Source organism: Netta rufina (genome assembly GCF_964035555.1).
Source record: "Netta rufina genome assembly, chromosome: Z".
Classification (NCBI taxonomy): Eukaryota; Metazoa; Chordata; class Aves; order Anseriformes; family Anatidae; genus Netta; species Netta rufina.
In genome coordinates, this window is record NC_140126.1 from 39,717,035 (window position 1) to 39,741,653 (window position 24,619).

At 43.6% G+C, this 24,619-nt stretch overlaps 1 protein-coding gene across 8 annotated transcripts in view; it reads right to left on the reverse strand.

The window, feature by feature from the left end:
- Window positions 1–23,245: 23,245 nt before the first annotated feature.
- AGTPBP1 (ATP/GTP binding carboxypeptidase 1) overlaps window positions 23,246–24,619 on the reverse strand; it is a 59,832-nt gene continuing 58,458 nt past the window's right edge. For all 8 annotated transcript variants that reach the window (XM_084305064.1, XM_084305065.1, XM_084305061.1 and 5 more), the window contains one exon: window positions 23,246–24,221. In XM_084305064.1, the coding sequence (XP_084161190.1) occupies window positions 24,044–24,221 (178 nt within the window). In that variant the 3' untranslated portion in view covers window positions 23,246–24,043. The remainder of the gene's footprint in view (window positions 24,222–24,619) is intronic.

Consider the following 24,619-nt stretch of genomic DNA (forward strand, 5'->3'; position numbering starts at 1 on the left):
CTTTTCCTGATTGCCAAGATCTGCAGTCCTGAGACAGGGCAAGGTCTGTACTGTTACCTGAGTACAACAATAACTGTCACTAATACTTCTTTGCTTTGGGAGACATTCTCAGTACAAAATTATAATAAGAGCAAAAAGATTCTACATTTGCAAGTATAGCTCATAGACAGACCTCCATCCCCTGGCTATCAAAAATCCCAAGAAAATGGGAAAATAACCCATAACTGAGACAGCCTGGCCTCAGATGGACCATGGTAATGCTATAGACACATCAAGGCATTGTTCTCAAGAAAATCTGAAGACTACAGTCTCTTCAATTATCCACAGGGAGCAGCTGTACACAGCTCCTGTTGTCTCTGCAGAGGTAGCTTATCATCAGATACATGCAAGCACTAGGCAATTATGCCATTTTTCCCAACTATTTAAGTGAACATTTGGCTTCCATTTATCACAAACCTAACACCAAAAAAAGGGGGGAATTTTTTTTGACTTGCAGTAGACTACATCTATTGCCACACAAATTTTAACACTCCCTGACAAACCAAACTGTGCATTTTTTTCAATCTATGTAGCTAGGAGGAGTGAATCACTGGGTTCAGTTCATGGGCTGACATGGAAATATCAGAAAGGGATAGCAATTCACCTAAACATCAGGTGGTAATCAAGACTGTAGTTGCATTTACGGTCAGTTTTAGACTGAAAGGATCACATACTTCTCTGGATTGCACATCTGCACTGAAATCCTGCAAGCAGTCAGGTGGAAAAGCCAGCCCCTGCTTCAAAACCTGGTCTTGAGTCCCTCCTTCCTGGCGTTAGAGATGGTTTACTCTGGAATCCCCTGTCCCAGGAAAAATACTGAAATAGCTGTTAAATGAAGGAGCCTCTCTCCACCCACTCACGTTATTCATCACTGATAATTACAATGCTGTCTGTAAATAAATAAGGTTTTTCTTTTTCAGTGCTCTTCCAAATGCTTACAGATGCAATGCCATGACCAGCATCTGTGACTATTCTATTTATTATTAAGTTAGAGCAGCAATCCTGTGTCAGTCAGTCAGGAGAAGAAACAATATAAAAGAGAATATTAAACACATACACCAGCAAAGATAAGAAAGGAAAGACAGTAAAGTTAATGAGGTCATACATGTCCCAAGTGTTTGAAAGCATATATGCATTGTTTATGGACCTGTGTGAAACACAGAAAATCATATTCCACAGACAGGCAAAAGTTGTGATTACCTTGGTAATCCTTTTCAAAATATAAATACTTTTATCAAGTCCTGAAAAGTATTTTCTTAGTGAGTCTAGAGCAAACTGAACCAATTCTCATTTTGCAGGACTATGCAAACAACCGATGCTGATTTGCTTGCTGTAAGCAGTTGTTTTATGAATTATGACTCACACCGTACAATATCTAGTAACTGATAGTAAAATAAATTCTGCACTCATGGGAGAGCTTAATGTAACACTGTAGGGTTACAGGATATTGCTCAGGCTTAGAGCATATTCCATTATGCAATATAATCATTCCCAAACTTCCCAAATTTCTGCTTGTACATCATTATCAAGCATTTGCAATCAGATTTGTTTCCCAGATAGTGGATCTGGCAGTTTCCGAGATTAACCTACGCCTTTTTTGCAATGTCCTTTCTAATCAGTCACTGACACTGAAATTCTTATCATCTGCCATTTTCTCAGGTTATCATATTACTCACACATTAGCTGTGCAGGTTTTACTCTGCTATTGTCCCCATCATAATGCTAAATCCAGTAAACAAGAGAGTGTTTCACAACGTGATGATCCAAGCAGTTAACAGGATGTAAACCAGAAAATAATTCAAGGCTCTTATAAGCAGAAAAAGAGTCCGGGGAAAAAAATGGTGTCGAGAATGCATGGCTCTGAGATGAAAACACGAAAATCTGAGAAACTGGTGGGATTTATAGAGAAATAATGTAGCACTTGAGCAGAAAACCTGAGTCTGTAAGGACATGCTTTACAGTGCAGAATCATACTGACACTATTCTAGCTGCCTGTTCATGGTCTCTTGCAAGGACAGCTGGCTTTAAAATGCCCCATATTTGTGAGGAGAACTTACAGCTGTTTCAGAGACTACTGTAAATGGTGATGATTATTCAGTGGAGTATCCCAAAATAGACTAGGAGATTTAGTGCTCCTCCTGCTACTATGACGTAACTGATCTTTGGCTCTTAGCATTTCCTGCAACATCAGGACACAATTTTTCCACCAATCATGAACAACTTCACAAGCTGCAGGGCTGGCTGCAGACCTTGGTTTCCCCTAGGGACGCTGTTTTTAGCTGACAAGGAGCAACTGGGGCCAAAACCTGATCTTTAGGCAACTCAGACACCCTTACATAAGAACAGAGAGACCATTGCAGTAGGTCTCCAGGAGAGACTCTACCACACCTAAACAAAGGCCTTCCAAAACAGTGACAAACAGCAACAAACACCTCAGAAAACATCTGAAAAAATCATCAGTTAACATGTAACTGTCACAGTATAAGACTGCAAACCTCAGAGCCTAGTAGACTGCATGCAAGTGAAAAAACAAACAAACAAAACAAAAAGCAACAACAATAAAAAAACTTCCTACCTTTTCTGCTGGGGTCACTTGAAAGAGATCAGAGATGTGCTGGGAAGGGTCCTGCACAGAGCACACACATATGAAGTAATGGTGGTGGAGGAGGGGAGCACTGTGGAAGTGAGGGTGCCAATCTTCCATGAACAGCAAGGAATAATATATATATATAAGAAAAGAAGAAACACGGAAGCTCCGTCTTCAGGAGCACCGCTTTAGCAATCACCACCTGGGTGACTGGAGATAGGAAGAACCTGTACCATTCACCCTGCAAGATTGACTGAAATTCTGGGGCAGGCACTGAATTAATAGTAAAGTGTAGTTTTGACCCCAAAGCTACCCCAGCACTAAGTGATGTTGCTGGTTTCCCCCAGCTCCATTCACTGAACCATTGCTAGTGCAGCTACCTGATGGAGGACACCGATGACAACGGTGGAGGACAACGATGTCCAGAATTAAATGCCATGTTGAGGACGAGAGCCTCAGCTCAGTCAACATGATGGGAACCTGTAAAGACTTGTGATTTAAGAGGGTCATGGACAAATTCGATGGAGAGAGTTTGCTGATTGAAAACTAGTGCTAGAGACAAGTGCTACTGCTGCATTACCAGAACTACGTGAGTGCCACCATGCCTGCTGGTGTCCACTGAACCTATCGAAAAGTGACAAGTACTGTTAAGGGAGAACCAAATCTTGATTTTTTTAATATATTTTTTTTTAATTACAAGAGATGAACTTGGCAAAATAGGGACACCAAAGAGTTGCAATAGTCTAGCCAGACTGCTGGCTGGCCCTCTGGGTGCAGCCACTACCTACCATACCAGGTCAAAGGCAGCCCTTGGCTGCTCCTTGGGAAATTTTTCCTACCTGCAGGACACGCAATACCCATCGCTGCCTTCAACTGCATGCTCTGCCTCTCCATTTGCTGAAGAGGATTGCAACCAGCACCCAGCATGGAGACACCACAAGCAACAGACACTTCTCCAGCTCGAATTCTGTGCTGGGTACCTGCAGGTCACTTGGGGTGGGGTGGACATACCTCTGAGGTCCCAGCAGAGATGAGGGTGCTCTCCATGGGCCGCAGCCTCCTCCAGGCCACATCCACCTGCTACCCCAACCGGGGGCTCCTCCACCCATGGGGGGGCTGCAGCGTGGAGATCTGCTCCATGTGGGACCCATGGGCTGCAGGGGGACAGCCTGCTCCACCAGGGGCCTCTCCCTGCACAGCCCGCAGGGGAACTGCTGCTGCCTGCCTGGAGCACCTCCTGCCCTCCTGCTGCACTCACCTTGGGGTCTGCAGGGATGGTTCTCACTCCTCACTCTCCCAGCTGCTGTTGTGCCGCATCACTTTTTCCCTTTCTTAAATCTGCTCTCACAGGGTCACCAACAACATTGCTCATTGGCTCAGCTCTGACCAGAGGGAGGTCCCTTTTGGAGCCGGCTGAAACTGGCCCTAATCTTACATGGGGCAGGCAGGTTCAGGGTTCTTCTCACAGTGACCACCCCTGCAGCCCCATGCTACCAAAACCATGCCATGTGAACCCACTACACCTGTAGGCCTCCTTCAGATATTGGAAAGCTGCTAGAAGGTTTCCCTGGAGCCTTCTCTTCTCCAGGCCCTCAGCCTTTCTTCAGAGGAAACAGCTCCATCCCTGTCACCAGCCTTATGGCCCTCCTCTGGACTTCACTAAACAGGTCCATGGCTTATTTAGTCCAGGAAACACACCTGTGCTGGTCAACAAAGGCACAGTTGTGTTCGTCTGCTCTTTCCATGCCTCCTGCCCCTGAGCTGAGCAACTTGCTGGGTAAGGAATTGGCTTGATGGTTGCACTCAGAGTGTTATGGTCAACGGATCAATATCAAGGTGGAGAGAAATCGTAGAATCATGGAATCGTTAACATTGGAAAAGACCTCCCAGATCATCTCATCCAACCATGCCCCTAACCATCAATGTTACCCAATAAACCATGTCCCTAAGTACCAAGTCGAAGCTTTCCTTCAACACCCTCAGGGACAGTGACTCCACCACCTCCCTGGGCAACCCATTCCAATGCCCAACTATCATCTCCAAAAAGGAAAGGCTGAGGGAGTTGGGGTTGTTCAGCCTGAAGAAGACAAGGCTCTAGGAACACGTCATTGCAGCCTGCCAGTAGGGAAGTGTAGTGATAGGCCAGAGCATAAAGGCTTGCAACTAAAAAAGGGTAGATTCTTATTAGATCTAAGGAATAAATTCTGTCCTGTCACTACTCCCCCCAGTGCAGTCAGTCAACAGCTTTCCTGTAACCCCATGAGGTACTGGAAGACTGTGTGGTGAGGCACTGGAAAAAGTTGCCCAGAGAGGCTATGGATGACCCATACATGGAAGTATTTAAGGCCAGGTTGGATGGGGCTTTGAGCTACCTGGTCTAGTGGGTGGGGTCCCTGACTATGGCAGGGAGATTGGACTTCTACGATCTTTAAGATGCCTTCAAACCAAACCTTTCTATAATTCTATGACCGCAGGGCCTGGCCCGCAGCTCTTGCCACATCTCCCTGTCCTGACTTGAGTGCCTTGCAAGCACCACAGCCAGGCACTGCGGTGGTCAAGAGAGGGCACAGAGACGCTGTGAGAGCAGGGGGCCAGTACCTGTGGTGCTCAAGTGAGAGGAAGGAAGCCTTCAAAGACCAGTAGGACAAGCCCCCTGGGTCTTGAAATGTTTCTTAGAAACACTGTGAGAGCAGAGCTGGAGGCACCATAGTGCTCAGCTCAGGGAACAGAAGACTGGCAAGAGCAGAGGACCAAGTCCCTCTCCCTCCAGACTGACTCCCTGGCCTTAGGGCCAAGCAGAAGTGCAAGGAAGTCGTGGGGAAAAAGCCACAGGGGTGGGCATGACAGAACCAGAGACTGTACAGAGACACGTGGAGACTTTATCTGTCATTTTGATGTCTTTACTTTCTTTTAAGATGGTAGGATTGAAACTCCTCTGCAGAGCACACTGGTCCCCCACTGCCAGTGAAGCCCTGTCTGCCAGCCCGGCTCTGGTTTTGCCAGCTGCTGGGGCACTCTTGTTGTTTCAGTGGCGGGGTGGTCTCTTCTTAGGTGGCAGAGGGTCCTGGGAGCTGCTGGCCCTGCTCTTTAGAGGCTGCCGGGGCATCCTGCGTGAGCGGTCCCAGCCCCGGCTGGCAGTGGAGGACCCTGCCACAGCCTCCCCTTGCTCCTCATGAGGCTCTTCCTGGAAAGAGAGGGGGCGGCCAGGACGCCCACGAAGGGCATCTGCTGCTGAGGTGCTTGCGAGCTCCTCCACATTGGCTGCCTCAGGGCTGCAGGAGGGCACTCGGCCAGGGGCAGGATTCCCCTCAGGAGAGGCAGAGGGGCCAGAGGCAGCAGCATGGCGTTCCTCCAGGCCCAGCAGGCGGTGGACCTCCCTGCTGCACTGCTGCACAGAGGTGTCAATGAGCTGGCGCACAAAGCCGGTCGTGTGCCTTTGCAGGGAAGTGTGCAGCAGCAGGGCCAGGGAGCCCTCATCCAGGCCAAAGAAGCGCAGGCTGGAGATGACAAAGTGCTGTGCTTCAGAGGCTGCCTGGGCATCACCTCCCAGCAACTGCTCCAGCTTGTGGTGCAGCCAGGGCAGCAGGGGCTGGAGGACCTGGGGGTACAGGCGGAAGATGAAGGCCCAGGTGGTGGGATGGAAGCTGCCCACAGGACCCCCAGACAGCAGGCCCACCGCCTGTGGTCGGGATCCTGCAGGGTGTTGGGGGCCAGGGTCATCTGGGTGGCCCACATCCAATGCCTCTGCAGACGCTGTGATGGTGACTTCTTTAAACTTGTCATCCGCCCACAGCGAGTGCACAATGGAGCTGATAGTCCCCTTGCACAGGGGACACTCAGGCTTGCTCTCAGCCCACCGCTGGATACACCGAAAGCAGAACTGGTGGAGGCATGGCAGCACATAGCTGGCATTGTCCCAGCTGTCCAGACATATTGGACAGCGACTGTCCAGTGCCATGGCTATGTTCTCCACCTGCTGACAGGGGCAGGGGAGGACCGTGAGGTGAGACCTTCTCCTCCTCACTGGCACTGCCACAGCAGGTGTTACAATGTAAAAGGCAGAGAGGCCCTGGTCAGGTGCTGACCTGGGGAGGGGCATCTGGAAGAGGTCTGCAGGTCATCAAGATGGAAGCTCTTCCAGCTGCCCAGGGGATCTGCCCCCACAGCGCTCACCTTGGCTGCCACAAGCGTTCCTCCTGGGTCTCCTGATGGCCTGAACTGGACCATGGAAGAACCTCCAATGGCTCTGGGAAGGGCACTGAGAGCTGCTGCAGCAACTCCCAGGACATGACACCAGCACCAAGGCCAACCTTGCTCTTCACTCCAGTCCTCACATAAATGCTCAGCTGGAGAGGATGGGACTCTGCACCTGCATATAAGCAGCGGGGACATGCAGTCACAATCCATTGCACGAGGCAGTCACACACCCTCAGTGGGGGACATCACCATGAGCTGTCCTCAGAGCTTGCTCTGGCCCCAGTATGCAAATCCAGGGCTACCACGACGCCACCATCCACTCAATCCCCATTGCTTCAGCCTTGTGTTCAGCATCCATCTTTGCCAGCAGTCACTGAGGCCTTGCCCGTGTCCTCCCAGGATCCCGCCAGGTCTCCCTGGCCAGGCCACATGTCTCCAGGCACAGCCAGCAGGAGGCTGCATTCAATGGAACCACCTCGTGCCTGCCTTGGAGGCTGCAGGGGACAGTCCCACAGGCTCTGCCTACACCGCAGCACTGCAGGCCAGCCTTCTGAGTCCTCCCAATCCAGGTCAAAGCAGCCCTTGGCTTTCTCTTAGGGATTTATGTCCTATCAATGGAGAAGGCAGTCTATCCTTTCTGCTTTTCTTTCCTTCCCTTCAGGATTCCGGGGCGATGCCATAAACAGCAGGGAATGATATCTATACATATGGAAAGAAGAAATACAGAAACACCAATTCAGTAGAAAATAAGAAATACCAGCCCTGCAGCCCCAAGGTCAGTGCAGCAGCAGGAGGGCAGGAGGTGCTCCAGGCACACAGCAGCAGTTCCCCTGCGGGCTGTGCAGGGAGAGGCCCCCGGTGGAGCAGGCTGTCCCCCTGCAGCCCATGGGTCCCACATGGAGCAGATCTCCATGCTACAGCCCCCCCATGGGTGGAGGAGACCATGGTGGAGCAGGTGGATGTGGGCTGGAGGAGGCTGCGGCCCATGGACAGCCCCCACAGGATCAGGCCCCGGGCCGGAGCTGCAGCCCATGGAGAGGAGCCCACGCAGGAGCAGGGGGTCTGGGGGGAGCTGCCGCCCACCCGTGGGGGACCCGTGCTGGAGCAGTTTGCTCCTGGGGGATGGATGGATGGACCCCGTGGGACGGAGCCATGTGTGAGCAGTGCTTGGAGAGCTGCTGCCTGTGGGCAGCCCCCGCAGGCTCAGCTGGGGAAAGACGGCATCCATGGGAGGGACCCCATGGGGAGCAGGGCAGGGAGGGACCGAGAAGGAATGATGGAGATGAAGTGCTATGGACTGCCTGGAACCCCCACTTCCCTGTTCCATGGCACTGTTCAGGGGTGGAATTGGAAGAGGGTGGATGGGTGGAAGTTGGTTTTGGTTTCTTTCCTTTGTTTCTCACTTCTCTAGCTTGTCAGTTATAGGCAATAAAGTTTACTAATCTCCCTACACGGAGTCGGTTCTACCCATCATGATCATTTTTGATCGATCTCCCTGTCCTTATCTCAACCTTTGAGACCTTTTCATAGAGTTTTCTCTCCCTTTCCCTTTGAGGAGGGGGAGTTAGAGAAGGATAATGTGTGTTTTTTTGTTGTTGTTGTTTGTTTGTATTTTTGTTTGTTTTGTTGGTTGGTTGGTTGTTTTTTTAATTTGTACCATTAGAGGAATACCATTCGAGGAATTGATATGAATTACATAGGCTTTGAAGTGGGCACCTGAACTGAGTTCTCTCATCCCTGGAGTTCTTCTAGCTTACAAAATCAGCCTCTACCTACGTGTTCCAAAATCTCTTTCCTCTCAGAGTGTGAATGGATGCCATTGGAAACATCATGCATTGTGAGAATAAGAAATGTTTTCTAGTCATTGCTAGTCATTCTAGTACATTGCTTTTTCTCCTGTGTATCTGCAGCTGCATCTCTATTTGACAGTGCCCAATTTGACAGACCCCCCAGGCAGGACACAGTAACTCCTTACAGCCTGGGGAATACATCAGAGCAACTGGTGAGTGTTGGGTCTGGGAAGAGCAGAAGAGAATCCCCTGCTTGAATTTCCCCCAAAATGTTGACCATAGGTGCGATTTGCATGTGTTTAGACTGCTTAATCAGACCTAGCAACTGTCACAAATCCATGAAGGCTGGCTACACTGTGAAGTCAAGGAAGAGAAAAGCATTGCCAGTGTGCAGTGCAGGCAATGCTTCCACATACACAACACCTTATAGAAGATTCCATACCAAAAATGCACTTTCTTTTTTTCATTTGTTTCAGCAGCTTTCAAGAGAATACTTTGTTAATAGGATCCTTGGATGAGAAAAAGAAAAAGAAAATGGGGAGAAAATCCCTTTCAAAAAGTCATCAATTTGTGTCAAACTCCTGAAGTTGATTACATGATGGCATATGCATTACTCCCGAGTCTGAGTAGTAGGATACATCTGAAGATCGTGTGGCTCCCCTTAAGGCTTCTGATCTTGTGCATGCTGTGGTCTCCAGCTGGGGTTCTCCTCTCAAGGTAGACCTCTTCCCCTGTGTAGCCTCACAGCAGTGGGACCTAGTCAGCTCACAGCTATCTTCCTGACTGCCTGCAGAGCCTCATGCAGTCCAGCTTCTCCTGGTCCCTGTAGCGAGTATTAGGCATGCAGGGCCAAATGTGGCGCTGGCCTTGGCATCTCGGTCTTTATGCAGGGCCCAGCAGCAGCTCTTGGTGCCAGTCATGATAAATTCTGATCGATCCTGTCCCACAACTCACGTTGCATGGCCGGCTTGGCTGGAGAAGTGGTTATGGACCTGTGTGTTAGAAGAGGGGCAAATGCTAAAATTACAGGCTTCTCATATATGGCTCTTGGCTAATATTGTCTATTCATTTCACTACTGAAAACTTTAACACTGTGTGAAGGAGTTCTCTTGTAAATGACTGTGTTTCAAGTCATCAGTTATCACAAATGTACATTGTCTGGTGAGAAGCAAGAGATTAACTAAGAAAGAAAAAAAAAAGCCTAGCAATTTGAATTATAAGGTGCAAAAATTTAGACTTAATAACATTTGAAAAGGGAGGACTGGACAAGAAGAGAATGCATAAAGGAAAGAATGGACCAATGTGCTGTATTGGTTATTCAGCACTCTCTTTTGACATAAATTTTGCAAGACTATTAGCTGGTTTTGGTGTTTTCTAAATAGCCCTGGTTTTTAGCATTTATACTGTTGTTATTTTGGCTGGATTAATACTTACTTGAATACTGATCTTGCAAGCATCTGTCCCTGTGAGGTTAGAATGGGTGATCATCTTCTGAAAACAGTGAACTGGAGTGCAAAGAAATTACATTGCTCACATAAAGTTTGAAATAGAGAATTAGAATTCCATGGCCACATGCACCCTGGTCCAGTGCTTAATCCATAAAATCAACCTTTATGTAGTCTGGTAGGAGCTTCGCCTGAGCAGGTCTATATATCTCTTCCAGGGGAACAAAATTTATATCAATCCCCACAAAATAGTAGTACAAAATAGGATGAAAATGTTGAAGAAACACATCATTGTAAAAGTCCTTTTCAAGGATTTTGTTGCTAGAAAAAAGAAAAAAAAAAACTATTAGTAAATAAATTAATCTACTGTATCTATATAGTAGATCATCTACAGCCTAATGAAAGCAAAAAGAAGCTTGAGCTCTCCCTCAAATTCAGGTCCTCACTCTGAATCATAAACATTCCCGAATTTAGAAGTCTTTACTTAACTAGGAAACTAATTGTCTTAGGTATTAGCCCATTTCCTTTCTTCCTTCTCCTTGACGTGCATAGTTTGTATTAATGACAGTCACTGTGCTTGGTGAGCCTCCCAAAATATCCCTGGCATTGTACTAGTTTAACTGATCCCATATCTCTGCACGAGGGGAATGTCTACCCCATGAAAAACAGGCTGAGCACTTAAAAAATGCATTATTGCAATTCTCACTTTCCATGCTGTGTAGTCTATGTTATAATCCATTATGTCTCAAAAGATCTCATAAGTAAAGATGTAAGTATTTCTTAAAACATCACTAAAGAAGTCCAGGACCTAAATTCAGGAGTACCAGCTTATTCTGCTTCCACTTAGAACACCATTAGCAAGATGTTGCATCCTCCACAAAGCTGGAAAAAGTTGAAGACAGCAATTTTTTGTGTGTGTTTTATAAAGCCACAAATGATCCCCATCTTGTTTTTCGGACACACCAAGTAACCAGAAAGCTGTGTTTCATATTTTAAAATCTTCTGTATTTCTCTGGTACTTTTAGCAATTTCAGTAAGGAAAAGATAAGTGGAATATAATAATTTCACTGTGCATGACCTCATTACCAACATCCGACGTTTAAATTTATCTCTTTTGTAGGCTAGTGAGAACCTGCATGACCTTTGTTCTTATTTGTGACACTCAAAGAGACATTTGATCTTACATAATCTCAATTATTATGTCAAACAGCAAAAAAACACATCAAAGGTTTGCAATCCTCCTTCTGCTTTCTGCTACTTTGTGTCTTCCAAGGTTTATGGAAAGAAAGACCCAACAGCTGAAAATGCACAATTAACCCCTATTATTTTGACATAAAAAGCAAGTGAGTAGAAATAACAGCTCATATAAAGGCCTTTACAATAAAAGCAATTTATGTTCGGAGCAAGTAAGGAATTTAACATGGAAGATAAGTTTGCTTTTGGCAAGTTACTGATTATTATTCTGCTTTAAACATAATTATTTAGCATACTTTCCTTTGAAAGCACAAGATAAAAATGGATGTTTGAATTCTTGAATGTGGATATCTTAGGGAACTTTGAGCCTTTTTATTATGTAAATAAACCAATAATATTTTGCAGTTACCCTGTCAAAATGTCTATGTGCTCTGCACATGCTAAAGCAAAGATGAAAAAGTTCTTCTCATATTATTTTGTTCTCTTGTGGTGGTTTTAGTTGGGTGGGCGGCCGAGCTCCACCACACCTGCCCTCTCACTCCCCCTCCTCAAAGGGAAAGGGGGAGTAAAATATGATGCAAAGGGCTCAAGGGTTGAGATAAGGATAGGGAGATCACTCAACAGTTATTGTGATGGGCAAAACAGCCTCAGCATAGGGATATAGTAAGATTTATTGCCTATTGCTAACAAGTAAGAGAAGTGAGAAACAAAGGAAAAAAAACAAAAGCACCTTCCCCCCATCCACCCTCTTCCACCACCTCCCCCCGAGCAGCACGGGGGAATGGGGGAACTGGGGTTATGGTCAGCCTGTAGCACTTCGTCTCTGCCGCTCCTTCTCGGTCACTCTCTTCCCCAGTGCTGTGGGGTCCCTCCCATGGATGCCGTCCTTCCCCAACCAAGCCTGCAGAGGCTGCCCACAGGCAGCAGCCCCTGAAGCACTGCTCCCACACGGCTCCGTCCCACGCGGTCCATCCCCCAGGAGCAAACTGCACCAGCACGGGTCCCCCACGGGTGGGCGGCAGCTCCCCCCAGACCTCTGCTCCTGCGTGGGCTCCTCTCCATGGGCTGCAGCTCCAGCCCGGGGCCTGCGCCAGCAGGGGTCTTCTGTAGGAGGCAGCCTCTGTCAGTGCAGGTCCACCTGCTCCACCATGGTCTCCTCCACCCATGGGGGGGCTGTAGCATGGAGATCTGCTCCATGTGGGACCCATGGGCTGCAGGGGGACAGCCTGCTCCACCGGGGGCCTCTCCACAGGCCACAGGGGACTTCTGCTCCAGTGCCTGGAGCACCTCTCCCCCTCCTTCTGCACTGACCTTGGTGCCTGCAAGGCTGTTCCTCACTCCTCTCACTCTCCCAGCTGCTGTGTGTTGCAGCATTTTTCTTTTCCCTGTCTTAGATATGCTCTCACAGAGGTGCAAACAACATCACTTACTGGCTTGTCTATGGTCAGCAGTGGGCCCTTACCTAACATGAGGCAGCTTCCAGCTTCTCTTCACAGAAGTCACCTCTATGGCCCCCTGCTACCAAAACCTTGCCACGTAAACCCACTACATCTTTTTACAACACATATAACGTGATGGACTAATTTGAGGACAGTGATATTGAACCAGAATTTACTAGTTGCTGGAGTGCACTTAAAGACCTATACTATAAGACCTAAAAGACCTAAACTATATGCTTCACAGAAAAATTCATTCAAGAAGTAATAAAACTGCAGTTGAGAACTCCAAAAGTCATCTTTGCAAACTTAATTTAGCCTCCGTATGCTTATTAATTATGATGCAATCTTTAGGTATATACTTTTTCTTTTGTGCTTCATTCACTGCATGAAAAAAGACTCCATACCCTTGATGAGCAACTATTGGATATGCTCGTTTCATTCCTCTTGTTCTTTGCAGGATCTCCTGCCTTATTAATGTCACACTATTCAAAGTATTCTGAAGCCAAATTCCTCAAGGTTCTCGCAGGACTCTTAGAATCATATTTTTAAACATACGGTGATGCTCATCAAGTCTTAATCATGTTTCCAAAATTATTTAATTAACAGAGTGTTTTTTTTTCTTTTCTTTTCTTTTTTTCTTTTTTTTTTTTCTTTTTTTTTCATGCAGTTGATTGTCTGGGACCTGAGGCATTGAGAATGTAATATAAAAAAAAAAAACTGCACATAGTCAGTGCCATGGCAGAAATATGAAGCATTACACTTCACTTCACATATTCAAAACTAGCTCCCACCAATTTCAGCCAGTGTTTGGGTTGTCCCAACTCAGGCATTCAAAAACTGACACTCACCAGCTAGCACTACTTGGAGCAGGAGACCTGCTTTAATTCAACGTGAGGATCTAGATCTTCAGGCTAACATTAACAGGGGCTTTTTTTTTTTTTCTTTTTTTTTTTTTCCTTTTTTTTTCTATCTGTGTTTTATTTGCCACACAAGAGGATTCCCATCTACTTAGATCAAGCTCACCGACTACATACTAACTTGTTTCCATACTAGTAAAAGCAAGTAAAAACTTGTTCAATAGTTTTCAAAGGCATTAAATACTGAAATAAATTTGATTCAACCCTTTTAAGTGTTTCTAAAATCTGCTTAAATGTAGATTTTAGTAAGTTTACACTACATTTTAAACAGACGTTTTAAAATGGTAAATTATGCTCAGTGATTTTTTTTAAGATTCATTTAAATTAAAAATCTGCACATAAATCTCTATTTTTCACAAGAAGAATAAGGAGTATATTCTCCAAACGTGAATGTTTACCGTCTGAGCACAGAGCAAACTGCAAGGCTAGCTAAGCTCACATGTTTTCCTGCACATCAATTTAAGGTTAGACATCTGAAAAACAAAAAAGAGTTCTAGATAGTGACTATGGTTTTGGGGAGCAATAACATACACAAAGAGGTGAAAATCAAAGCAGATAAACTATGTCAAATCCCAGTGCAAAGACCATGATGTGCTTTTACTTATGACCAGGAAAAGGCTTAGTATAAGAAGAAAAATATTATTTCACTGCCCACAACATCAGGAAATCTGTGAACAAAGTGCATGGCTGTAGTACGGTCTCCAATGACCACATTTGAAAAGGAGCTGGTGACCCAGGGAAAATTCGGAAAAACTTGTGAGGATGAATCCAGTTTTGCATGATGCTTTACATCAAAGCAGCCTGAAGAAATGCAGTCTACTTGCTTCAGCAACAGAAACAACAAAAGATTGAGGGATGACTTCCTTGTAGTCATCCTTGACTTCCACTCTGCACCATAATTCATGTTGTTAGCTGCCATTTCTTTTCATGGCAGCATTACTGCCAGCCTGGAGGTGAGACCATTCGAGTGTTTCTGTTGAGGTGTTACATTATTTTAAGTGCTTAGATTCCTTTCTGTCAACTCTGAATTCATAACAATAGTTTAAAGGTATCATCAGGATCTGTATTAAGTCTTAAAGGGAGTCCTGGATTTTCACTGACTTGAGACTGTAGCCATTTCCACCTAGAAAAACAAAATGTAGATTGTGAAAATCTATGTTCTTGGACACAAAAAACGGGGAATATTGACTGAAAAAAAAATGGAACACAGCACTTTTACTGGAATAAACCTGAAACAGCACTTAATTTAAGTGAAGACACTAAGCAATATTAAAAATAGTGGTATCTGCATTCACTGGATAAATATAGTCAGTTAATGAAGCAGAAAAAAAAAAAAAAGACAACAACCTCTTTTGCTACAGGGTTTTGAACAATATGCGATTACTAAGGGTAATGTTGCTTTGACTGAATTAGGCTTTGAACTGCTCTTCATATGTCTCAACAGCTGTCAACACTGGCTGATGGCAAGCATGAGATATAAACCCTTTCCCTGGTCCAGTAGTACAGGTCCTACAATTTTTCCACTCAGTGAGGAAGGAGAATTGTTAACCTGGAGATTGTGTGCCACTGCATGGAAACATAGAGGGTATATATATAGCATGCTAATGCTGGAAACAAGAACAGATTGGCTGGAGAACAGCTCAGCAGGAAGGGATCTGGGGATGCTCAGCATGAGCCAGCAGTCTGCCCAGGCAGCCACGAGGGCAAACCATGTGGGTGCATTAAGCACAGCACAGCCAGCTGGTCAAGATTCTCCTGCTATGCTTCATGTTGGGGTGGCCTCACAGTTCTGGGCTCCACAGTATAAAAAAGGTTATTAAGACACTTGAAAGTGTGCAGAGGACAACCAAGCCGGTAAGAGGGCTGGAAGGCAGGTTCTGTGAGGAGAGGCTGAGGACACTCGGGTTGTTTATTTGGGAAAAAAGAGGCCAAGAGGTGACCTCATGGCTCTCTGCAACTTCCTGAGGAAGGGAAATGGAGAGGGAAGTGCTGGTCTCTGCTGCTGGTAACTGATAAAAGGATGTGCAGGAATGGCACAAAGCTATTGAGGGGCAGTTCACATGGGACACGGGAAAATTTATGTACCATGAGGGTTGTCAGACATTGGAACAGGCTTTGTAGAGAGCCGGCTGGTGTCCTGTGCCTGTCAGTGTTCATGAGGCTTTTGGGCACTGCCCTCAATAACATGCTGTAACTTTTGGTTAGCCCTGAAGTGCTCAGGCAGTTGGAGTGAAGGATTTTTTGAAGGTCCTTTCCAAATGAACTATTCTATTCTGTTCTGTTCTATTCCATTCTATATTTTTTTCCATAATATAGGTATGTCCAGTATTACCTAGTTCATAGGTTAATAACTGACTATTCAATAAATAAAAGACAACAGCAACCCTCACTATAAATTAAAACAAACTAGAGGAAGAAGGTACAGGAAAACATTAATGATTTTGATTTGTTTATTTTTACTGATTCCTGGTAGCATTTCAATGGTCAATACCTATTAAAGGACATCTCCTTCACCACGTCATTAGGCCAAGGCCTGCCCCATAGCTAGAGGCACCCATTCAACTAGACCAGTCATCAGGGAAACACATAATCAGTATGACCTTCAGCTGCCACTCACAGGGCTGCCTGGAAAAGCTCCTGGCCACAAACAAGGAGAAACATTTGCTTTCCTCCTCCAGCACTCTCACAGCTATGGTGGGCAATGTTCTACTGTTTGGTCTCCTCTCCTGTAAGGTATTAACCAGCAGCCAGATACGTATGGTGAAAATAAAGAAATCTAGGATACATTAACAGGAACTCTATGTAAAAATCAGATACAGCTTCTCCTCAGAAAAGTCTTGCAGCTTTGAAACGTTACACTCTGCTGAATGCCATATGGACTGCTTTTTCACTTCTTTACAAGCTTTCTCAAGGGATTTTTCTAATAACTGGCATCATGTGGGGATGTGAATCTTTTACATATGTAATACTATCTGGCAATGCATTCTAAGTGTACTACCAGTCATCATAATCTTTTATTATAAAAATCAATATCTTATATCCTTACATGATATAGTATAGCTGCCCTTCCCAATTCACAAACCCCAGGCTGGAAAATGGTGCATTTCTTTCACAGTATTGACCTACATTATGAATGAAGCTTTAAAAGACATCAAAGAGAAGAAGAATGGGCTTGGGTTAGCGCTATCCACAGCTGGAGCCTTGAAGTAGCTTTTTGTAGGAAACAGTGGTGCTTTTTCTGTTAATATATCAAAAAATATTCCTTCCTAAAAAAAAAAAAAAATCTTTCTTATCAATAACAAGGTTTAATTAGCTTTAAATTGAATTAATATGAGAACTTGAATTTTGTAAATTCAGAGTGTTAGTGACTTCAGAAATAATAGGTTAATATTGGATTTGTTGTAAGCAATCTGATACCACCACCACCACCCCTTTTTTTAAGGCATTGAAAATAAGTGCATTTAAGCTATTTGAAACCTTTTTGCCATCTCCTCAGTTTGCAACACCACAACGTCTTCTCTTCCTCTTTTGGCATTGCTCAAATCCTTAGCACTTAAAGACATATACAGCCTTTCAGTTGGGAATGAGAAAATGCCTTTCCAAATTTCCTCAGAGTTAGCCTCCAGCAGACACATTTGGCTTGAACATCTCTTCCTGCAAACCCCATAGCTCAATCAACACATAAGCCTTCCTGCGTGTAAGGCTGGGGTCTGAGACGCATTCTTTCCAACTTGGTGTGTGACAAACACTTTAAACTTTTGTTGAAGTGCTCTATTTCTACTATTCCATTTACATTAGCACCTGCTAAAGACAAACATAAATCTTGGTGATGTAAATCACTCGATTTAACAGCGATAATGTTGTAGGTGGGTCCTGGCTTTAAGGTGGTGATTTTAAGCTGTAAGGAAAGAGCTGTACCGTTTTCTAGAATGACATTGTTTCCTCAGCTTGAGGCATTAAGAATGCAGCTGGCAATAATTAAAGATCTGCATGAACATAGGAGGGGGAATGACAGAAATAGAACGTGTAAGCCATAACCTAAAGTCCTGTAAGCCTTTGGGATCCCTGGCCCTCCTGCCCACAGACCTATGTGCCCGCTCCTGAGGCGCGCCTGCCATTTTGTTCTCCAGCAGCACCCTGGGGCTGGCCAGCCCTGGCCGTGGGCTGGGGGGAAGCTGGTGGTGGAGGCTCCAGAGAGGCTTCACGTGGCTGAGGTGTTACTCAGGCCCTGTTTGCTGCTGCTGTCCACAAGCTAGAAATGCAGGAAATGTTCACTGGGTCCATCTTAGGCATTGGAATGGGCTGCCCAGGGAAGTGGCTGAAAAAGTTGCCAGACACTCTCCCCTCTGCCTCCCCTGCTGCAGAGCACAGCTCAAACGCAGAGGAAGGATCCTTAAGCTCTGCGAGGGAGATACAGCCGAGGGAGTGATACTGAGCTGAAGACTTCCCCTGCTGTCAACGAGAGCATTTCTGCCTCAACACAGGAAGCCACGTGAGGGAGATTGCTGAGTGACTCGGCTTCCTTTCTGAAGTAGCTGACGAGCAGCTGCCATGCTTCAGTAAATAATGTTTGATCTACTACCTTATTAAAATTTGGGTCCAGGTGGTTAGCATAAAAGGATCTGTGTAGTTAGTATCTTCCTGAATTAATTTATTCTGGTAACATGGAGTTGAAAAATTCTTGTTTTGATACACAGTCTATTTCTGTTCTGGACATAGAGGCTTTGGACAAAAGGATAAAGTACCTGACATACTGAGTAATGACCTGCTGTATTTAAGCAGATGTTTTGGGGCACTTTCTTTCGTTCTGGAACACACTCAAGGTTTGCATTTGATAACAGGAGAGTTTTCAAGCAATCCTGAGTAGCATGATTCATAACAGAAGGATTTTGTCAACAGTGAGGTCAAACTGAAAAGAAGAGGGAATTATTACTGGTTTATCACTTAAGCTAAAGGACTGGCATGACCCGAATGGATGAAATTGGACCTGTGTACTTGTGCACAAGTATGAGAAGTGTGTAAATTGAGGCTGTGGCTGCATTTTGTGATTATATCCCAGTGGTAACAGTAGGATGGCTGTTGCAGAGAATGTACAAATTTTGCAACAGTCTTAACTGAAAAAAAAAAAAAAAAAAAAACAGGCATATGTTATTTTGGAATACTATCTGACCCAGTTTAGGACTTTTCATTTGGCAGTGTATTGTAGTAAATTAAATTAAGTGGGATGCTGAATCAAAGCCAAATATTAAGGCAGACTGTTGGCTGAGGGTTTGTGCAAGAGACTTCGTTCCAGTTTGTCTTCACAAAACGTATGACTAAGCCATTTTAGTCTGGGGGTTAGCTGGACTGCTTGTATCATTCTTAAGATTTATGTAAATATGGTACAGGCAAATTTTATACAAAATAATCAATATCACCTTTCTTAGGTACTCTGTACTTCCTGTCTTATGCTGAAATACATTCATATTCATTTTCTTTGGGGAATAAATTGAACATGAATGTCATGCTGCCATCTAAGTGTTGTTTATGTTGACTTAATAATTAGCCAGAGAAGACAATACTTCTGATCCAACCCCAAAACAGAGCCTTGTAAGGAGAGCAGTCTGCAACCAGTCAAGTGATAAAAGCAGTTCAGCGGTGGAAGCCAATAGCCTTCCAGAGCTGTTTCAGGTGATTGGATCGAACAGAAGAAGACTGCAAGCTGTGAAGTAAAACATGGACTGGATGTGCATCCCCTTTCCCAGCTCCCTGCTAGGCGAGTAACCCCTGCTTGATTTTCAGGTTTGAGGGAAAGCAAGGCTGTTGTTCTGTTAAAGCTGCCTGTCTAGGCCATGCCTGGCCCACAGGCCTCTGTGCTCTGGGGGAAACCTCATTATGACTTCCCTAGCTGTTCTCATAAGCTTAGAACCCACCTTAAATTGAGAGACCTTGTGCAGGTTAAGCTGTATGAAGATATCTACAGTAATATTACATGATTTTAAGAACCCAGTTTTTGCTTTTGGACTGAAAGAAATGAAATTGAGTGGTAGAGTGAGTTATTCTCTAAATACACAAGAAAATCTAGACATTTTTCTTTTGACCTGAGTAGGACAAAATATATGTAAGGACAGTATAGGATTTGGAAAAAAAAAAAAGTTCCTTGTACTACATTGTGGAATCTTTTTGCACATTTATTGTCTGATCTTGTTAAGTTTGGAGAGAGAGTGCAAAGGCAGCTCCTGTTTCAGGTAATCTTAAGTTGCTCTCCCCATGCCATGTTAACAGCAACATTTCACATATTGAAGTACTACTGTGGAATTTTGTTAGTCCGGTTCTTGTATTATTTAGTACTCAGTCCTATAAAAATTTACAATAGTGTTATTTGGTACTGCTAGCTTAAGTACACATTCTTCTAATCTACTGTGAAAAATGATGCATGCTAAATAACCCCATTCCAAGAAAGAAGGGCACACACAAAGCACAAACATGTCATGGTAAGAATACCACACAGGGCAGCAAAAAGCTGCAGCTAACGGGCATTTGGTAACCACATAATTTGGCTCAACAAATTCTATGGTGTACCACTTCCTTTGTTGATAGACCCATAATTTTCAGAGGAGTCTATTCTTTATGAACTGCTTCAAAAGCTGGACTAAGAATATGTATTTTTCTTTTCTGTTCTTTTTAAATAAAAAGAATTTCACCTAACGTTTTGTAGAGCAGAAGAATTAAGTGAGTATGTTTCATATTTATGAAATACTTTACAGCAACTAAACAAATACTCTATACTATTAGAAATATATATTATTAAAAAGAGCCACCTAGCCAAGCCATATATAATTTAGGGTAATGTACCCTTTACTAGTTGTCAGCTGCAGTCTGAGTTGGATTGTAAAAGCATGACTTAGTGAAAAATAAAATTTTTCCTTTCCTAGATTAGATGAAAAGTGTTTGCTGTGTAGGATGGAAAGATCGCACCAAAAGACTCTTTTCCTGTGTGCTCTGTGATGTCCTCCACTGTGGTTCGTCCAAAATATTCAGAAGTTTTAGATTCATTCATGGATATTAAGCTTTTTTATAGAGCTATAATTAAATCTATAAATGTGCAAATGGTGCACTAAGCCTGCAGTGCACTAACTTTAATTTGGCAGGGAATAAAAATAAGATCCTCTTTTCTGAAATGCTAAGCACGCCCCAACTTTTATAAATAGGTTCAGAGCAGCAAAGCCTATCACAAAAAATCCTTTACATTTTCTAACCACTAAAATGTATAGGGAAGCAAAGTGATTGTAATTCATTCTTTATTATATATTTTTATTAATAAGTATTGTTACTTAGGGCATGCATAATAACTGCAATAAGTTTGTTTATCACAGTATTACAATGGCAACTCTCTCTGAAACGTGGAATTTTTGCACTGTGAACTGCGTTTACTGCTACTGCAGTCTTGTTTGAGATAAAAATCAGTTCTCCTCTATAAGTCAGGCTCATAAAGCAATCCACCTTCAGAAAGAGGTCAAGAAGATTTTGGCACAAACTGCATTCTTAGCTATAAGTTATGTTACACCAAGAGATGTCACTAGCAAACACAACAGCAAATTTTAGCTGCTGTCTGAATGATACCTGGAAAAGGAATAAAGGAATTCATCATCCAGCAATTATTTAGAAGCCAGACAGTAACTGTGAGTAACAGAAATGTAATTATTGTTTCTAACCTTATTTGTTATTTTTACGGGAAAAAAAAAAAAAGATATAATAATAGCTCCTTTTCCTAAACAGAATCAGTCATGCTTATAATAAAAGGGTTTCATTTAAAGCCAGAAGTACACTGGAATGCCAATGCATGAAAGGAAGACAGCCAATTGTCTGGGTCAGGCCGTGCCAGACTGGTTTGTGGCTGCCAGTCTTTGTTCACCCCCATTCTGCCCGTTTAATGGGGGTGAGCGCCATAGGAACGGAGTGGAGCATGTGCTCAAGCCTCAACTATTCCCGTTTCAGCTAAAACACCAAATTTCTCACCAAAGCAGATAAAAGGGGACACTGGAGTTTGTCTGCCAATGCGGTTGTTAGCAGTGGGATACATAGCGTGAAAAAGCTACAGCTGCAGCAGTTCCTCCTGGGAGCTCGTGTTCCCGTGGGCACGAATGGAGATTCTGCCCCTCCGGACGCCGCACCCACGGCAGGTGCAGTAAAGCATGCAGGAGGTACAGCCTCTGCGTTTTCCACAAGGTGACAGTTTCGTGACAGTTTCACTCTTGCGTTGGAACTGCACTGAAGTTCAGACCCACAACTGCCAGTCTGACATCTAATCAACTACACAAATCTAATCTAGTGTTTAAGTGCATCATAAACTGATGTATAAATCTGAGAGCATACGTGCATATTTGCTCTGGATGAAAAGATAATTTTGTACTACTAACTCAGAAGTATTTCTAACTGGGTGTAGTAAGTTTATAGTCTTGCAAAATGCACAGTGGGGTTAACTAACACTTGGCATCCTGCACCTTCCAAAATTTAAGACAAAATTATTTATGGAAGTTACTGAAGTATGAATCCTTAGGGATGAAAATTTATGCAGAGAGCTCGTACAGAAGTGGCACAGTAATACAGGCATTCTGCACTGCTCCGACTGGGCTGACTTAAAGATATTTCAAGTTTTCTGGCAAGGTTAATCCTTCTTCTTGGCAGATTCTCAATTCCTCAGCACCTTGTGTGCAGGGGACTCCTCTCCAACAGGGACTTTCTTATTTATAGTATGTAGTTCAAAGAACACAAGGAACACTTATTTTCACAAGACAGAGATAAATTTATATAGGGACAAAAATGCATTTTCATTATAGCCTTACATTTCAACAGTGCATGACTATTAACATAAATATAAGTCTTTGAACAAAAAGTACAGTAGCATATCACTGGAGTGTCAAAACCCCTTCCCCAGCTTCAGAACCAGGACTTGAACATCAGAACACGGACAAACATCACCAACCAGTGCTGCATGTGAAACAGCAGACTCTGGTGAAAGAACTCCCGGTGCGAATCCCTTCATACAGTTAATTCCCTGAATTTTTTAATCCTTCTACCAACAGCACCCTTCCCCTCCAAAATACAGTGTCATTTGCAACAGTAATTGCACACAAAGTTCTCAATCAGTTAAAAGCCTTCTGTAACTTTGGAGTGTTATTATTCATGCTCTTAACGCCTTGCACATGCAGCAGAAAATGAATGCCACAATGGGGTCACATCAAGTAAAAATCATTTTGGAAAAGTATTTTTCATTGCAAAACATGTCAGTTCTTGTAAACAACAGAGTGCAACTTCATTTGTGCATTCAATCTCATACTAAGCAGAGACAAGAGGCAATAGAAACTGGCAGATGACAGAAGACAAAGAAGTTTAAATCCCATGCCTGACAGCTTGAAAAACAAAGAAGACAGCATCACAGCATAATTATTTGGGCTAGAAAGGACCTCAGGAGGTTACCTAGACCAATCTTCTCCTCAAAGCAGGGTTAACACTGGGTTGAAACCAGCCAAAATATGTTTCAACAAAAATGGACCTTCCTTCTTTAAGCATTTAAACTGGAGATCAGCAGCTAATGTGCACCCAGTACAGTGAGCTCTTAAACTATGTGCATATTGAACAAGAAAAACTGAGCAACTGGGTAACTAAAATATATATACACAATGTACATGTTTAACCATTTCTTGCAGTCATGTACACTTGAGAAAAAAAAACTTTTCATATTAAACCATAGTTGTTTTATGGGAGTGACTTCTAACAAGCATATAGTTCTTGTAAACACAGGCTGCATTGGTTGCAGTGCAAAACTCCTGAACTGTGAACAGACATTGTATTTTCAGCTAGTACTGTGGTAAAACCATATAATCCTCAGAAGCAAGAAACAGTGCAACAATTCATACATCACTCTTTAATTTTTAATTTAGTAATTATTGAACGGTTTCAGAGCAGGCACTACATTATTGCAAACACAATCAAATCCTTAACATAATGTTGAAAAATAACCTCTTCACCTCAGTGTACACACACGCATATACACACACACATAATTTAAAAAAATCTGTACATAAGTTATTTTTCAGAAAGCAACTCAAAGAATTGTACCACACAGAATTAGTTTCTGTACTCTGACACACCACAAATTATAATCCATTTTTTGATGATAGGCTTTAAGGACACAAAACACCATGCAATACTATTTAGTAGAAAATGAACTAAACAGTAAATAAATTTATCTAGTTCGTGCTAAGAGAAAACACTTTTTTTTTAAATAAAACAAATGCTAATTTATGAGAAACCAAAAATATTTATTGTCCTTGAGCTTGAAAAGGAACCAGTTATCTGTGGCTCCTTAAGCTTATCCCCTTAGTAGGTGAGAGTGAGGAGGTGTATGACTATAAAAACCAGGATTCTTCTTATTACTGGCTGCAAGGACGGTTCAGGAAAAGAGTATCCTTGTTGAGTCTGAGTCTGAGAGTCCATCTTCTTGATTAGTGGCCTCGTAATCACCCGCGTTCTCAGCTAATTCGGTGTCTTGATCATCATTACTCTCTGCACTGTAGTCAACTTCTTCAAGGAAGCGAGGCTCATCTTCATCCAAAACATACGTAGTAGGGCTGAAATGAACAAGAGGTTGTTAAAAGCTTTACCTCGAACACAACATTCAGGCCATGCCCCATCCCTATCCCAACATGCAGTAATATACAACGTGACCTCAGGATAGCAGTGGTTTACCCAAAACTGATTTTTTAATTGCACGTGAAACAACTGAGAGCCAAAAACACATTTGTAGGACCCTGAACTAACTGGTCGATCATACATAACTCGTTATCCAAATGTGCCATGACAAATCAACTATATGTTACAGAATTACACTAATTGCCTGTGCAAACATTATACAATTATAGCATTACCGTAAGTTGTTACAGGACTCAAATGCAGAAACAGTATCTGCTATAAAAAAAAATAAAATAAAACATACCACAGTCGGAGAATTTGGGTGGGAAACCTGCGT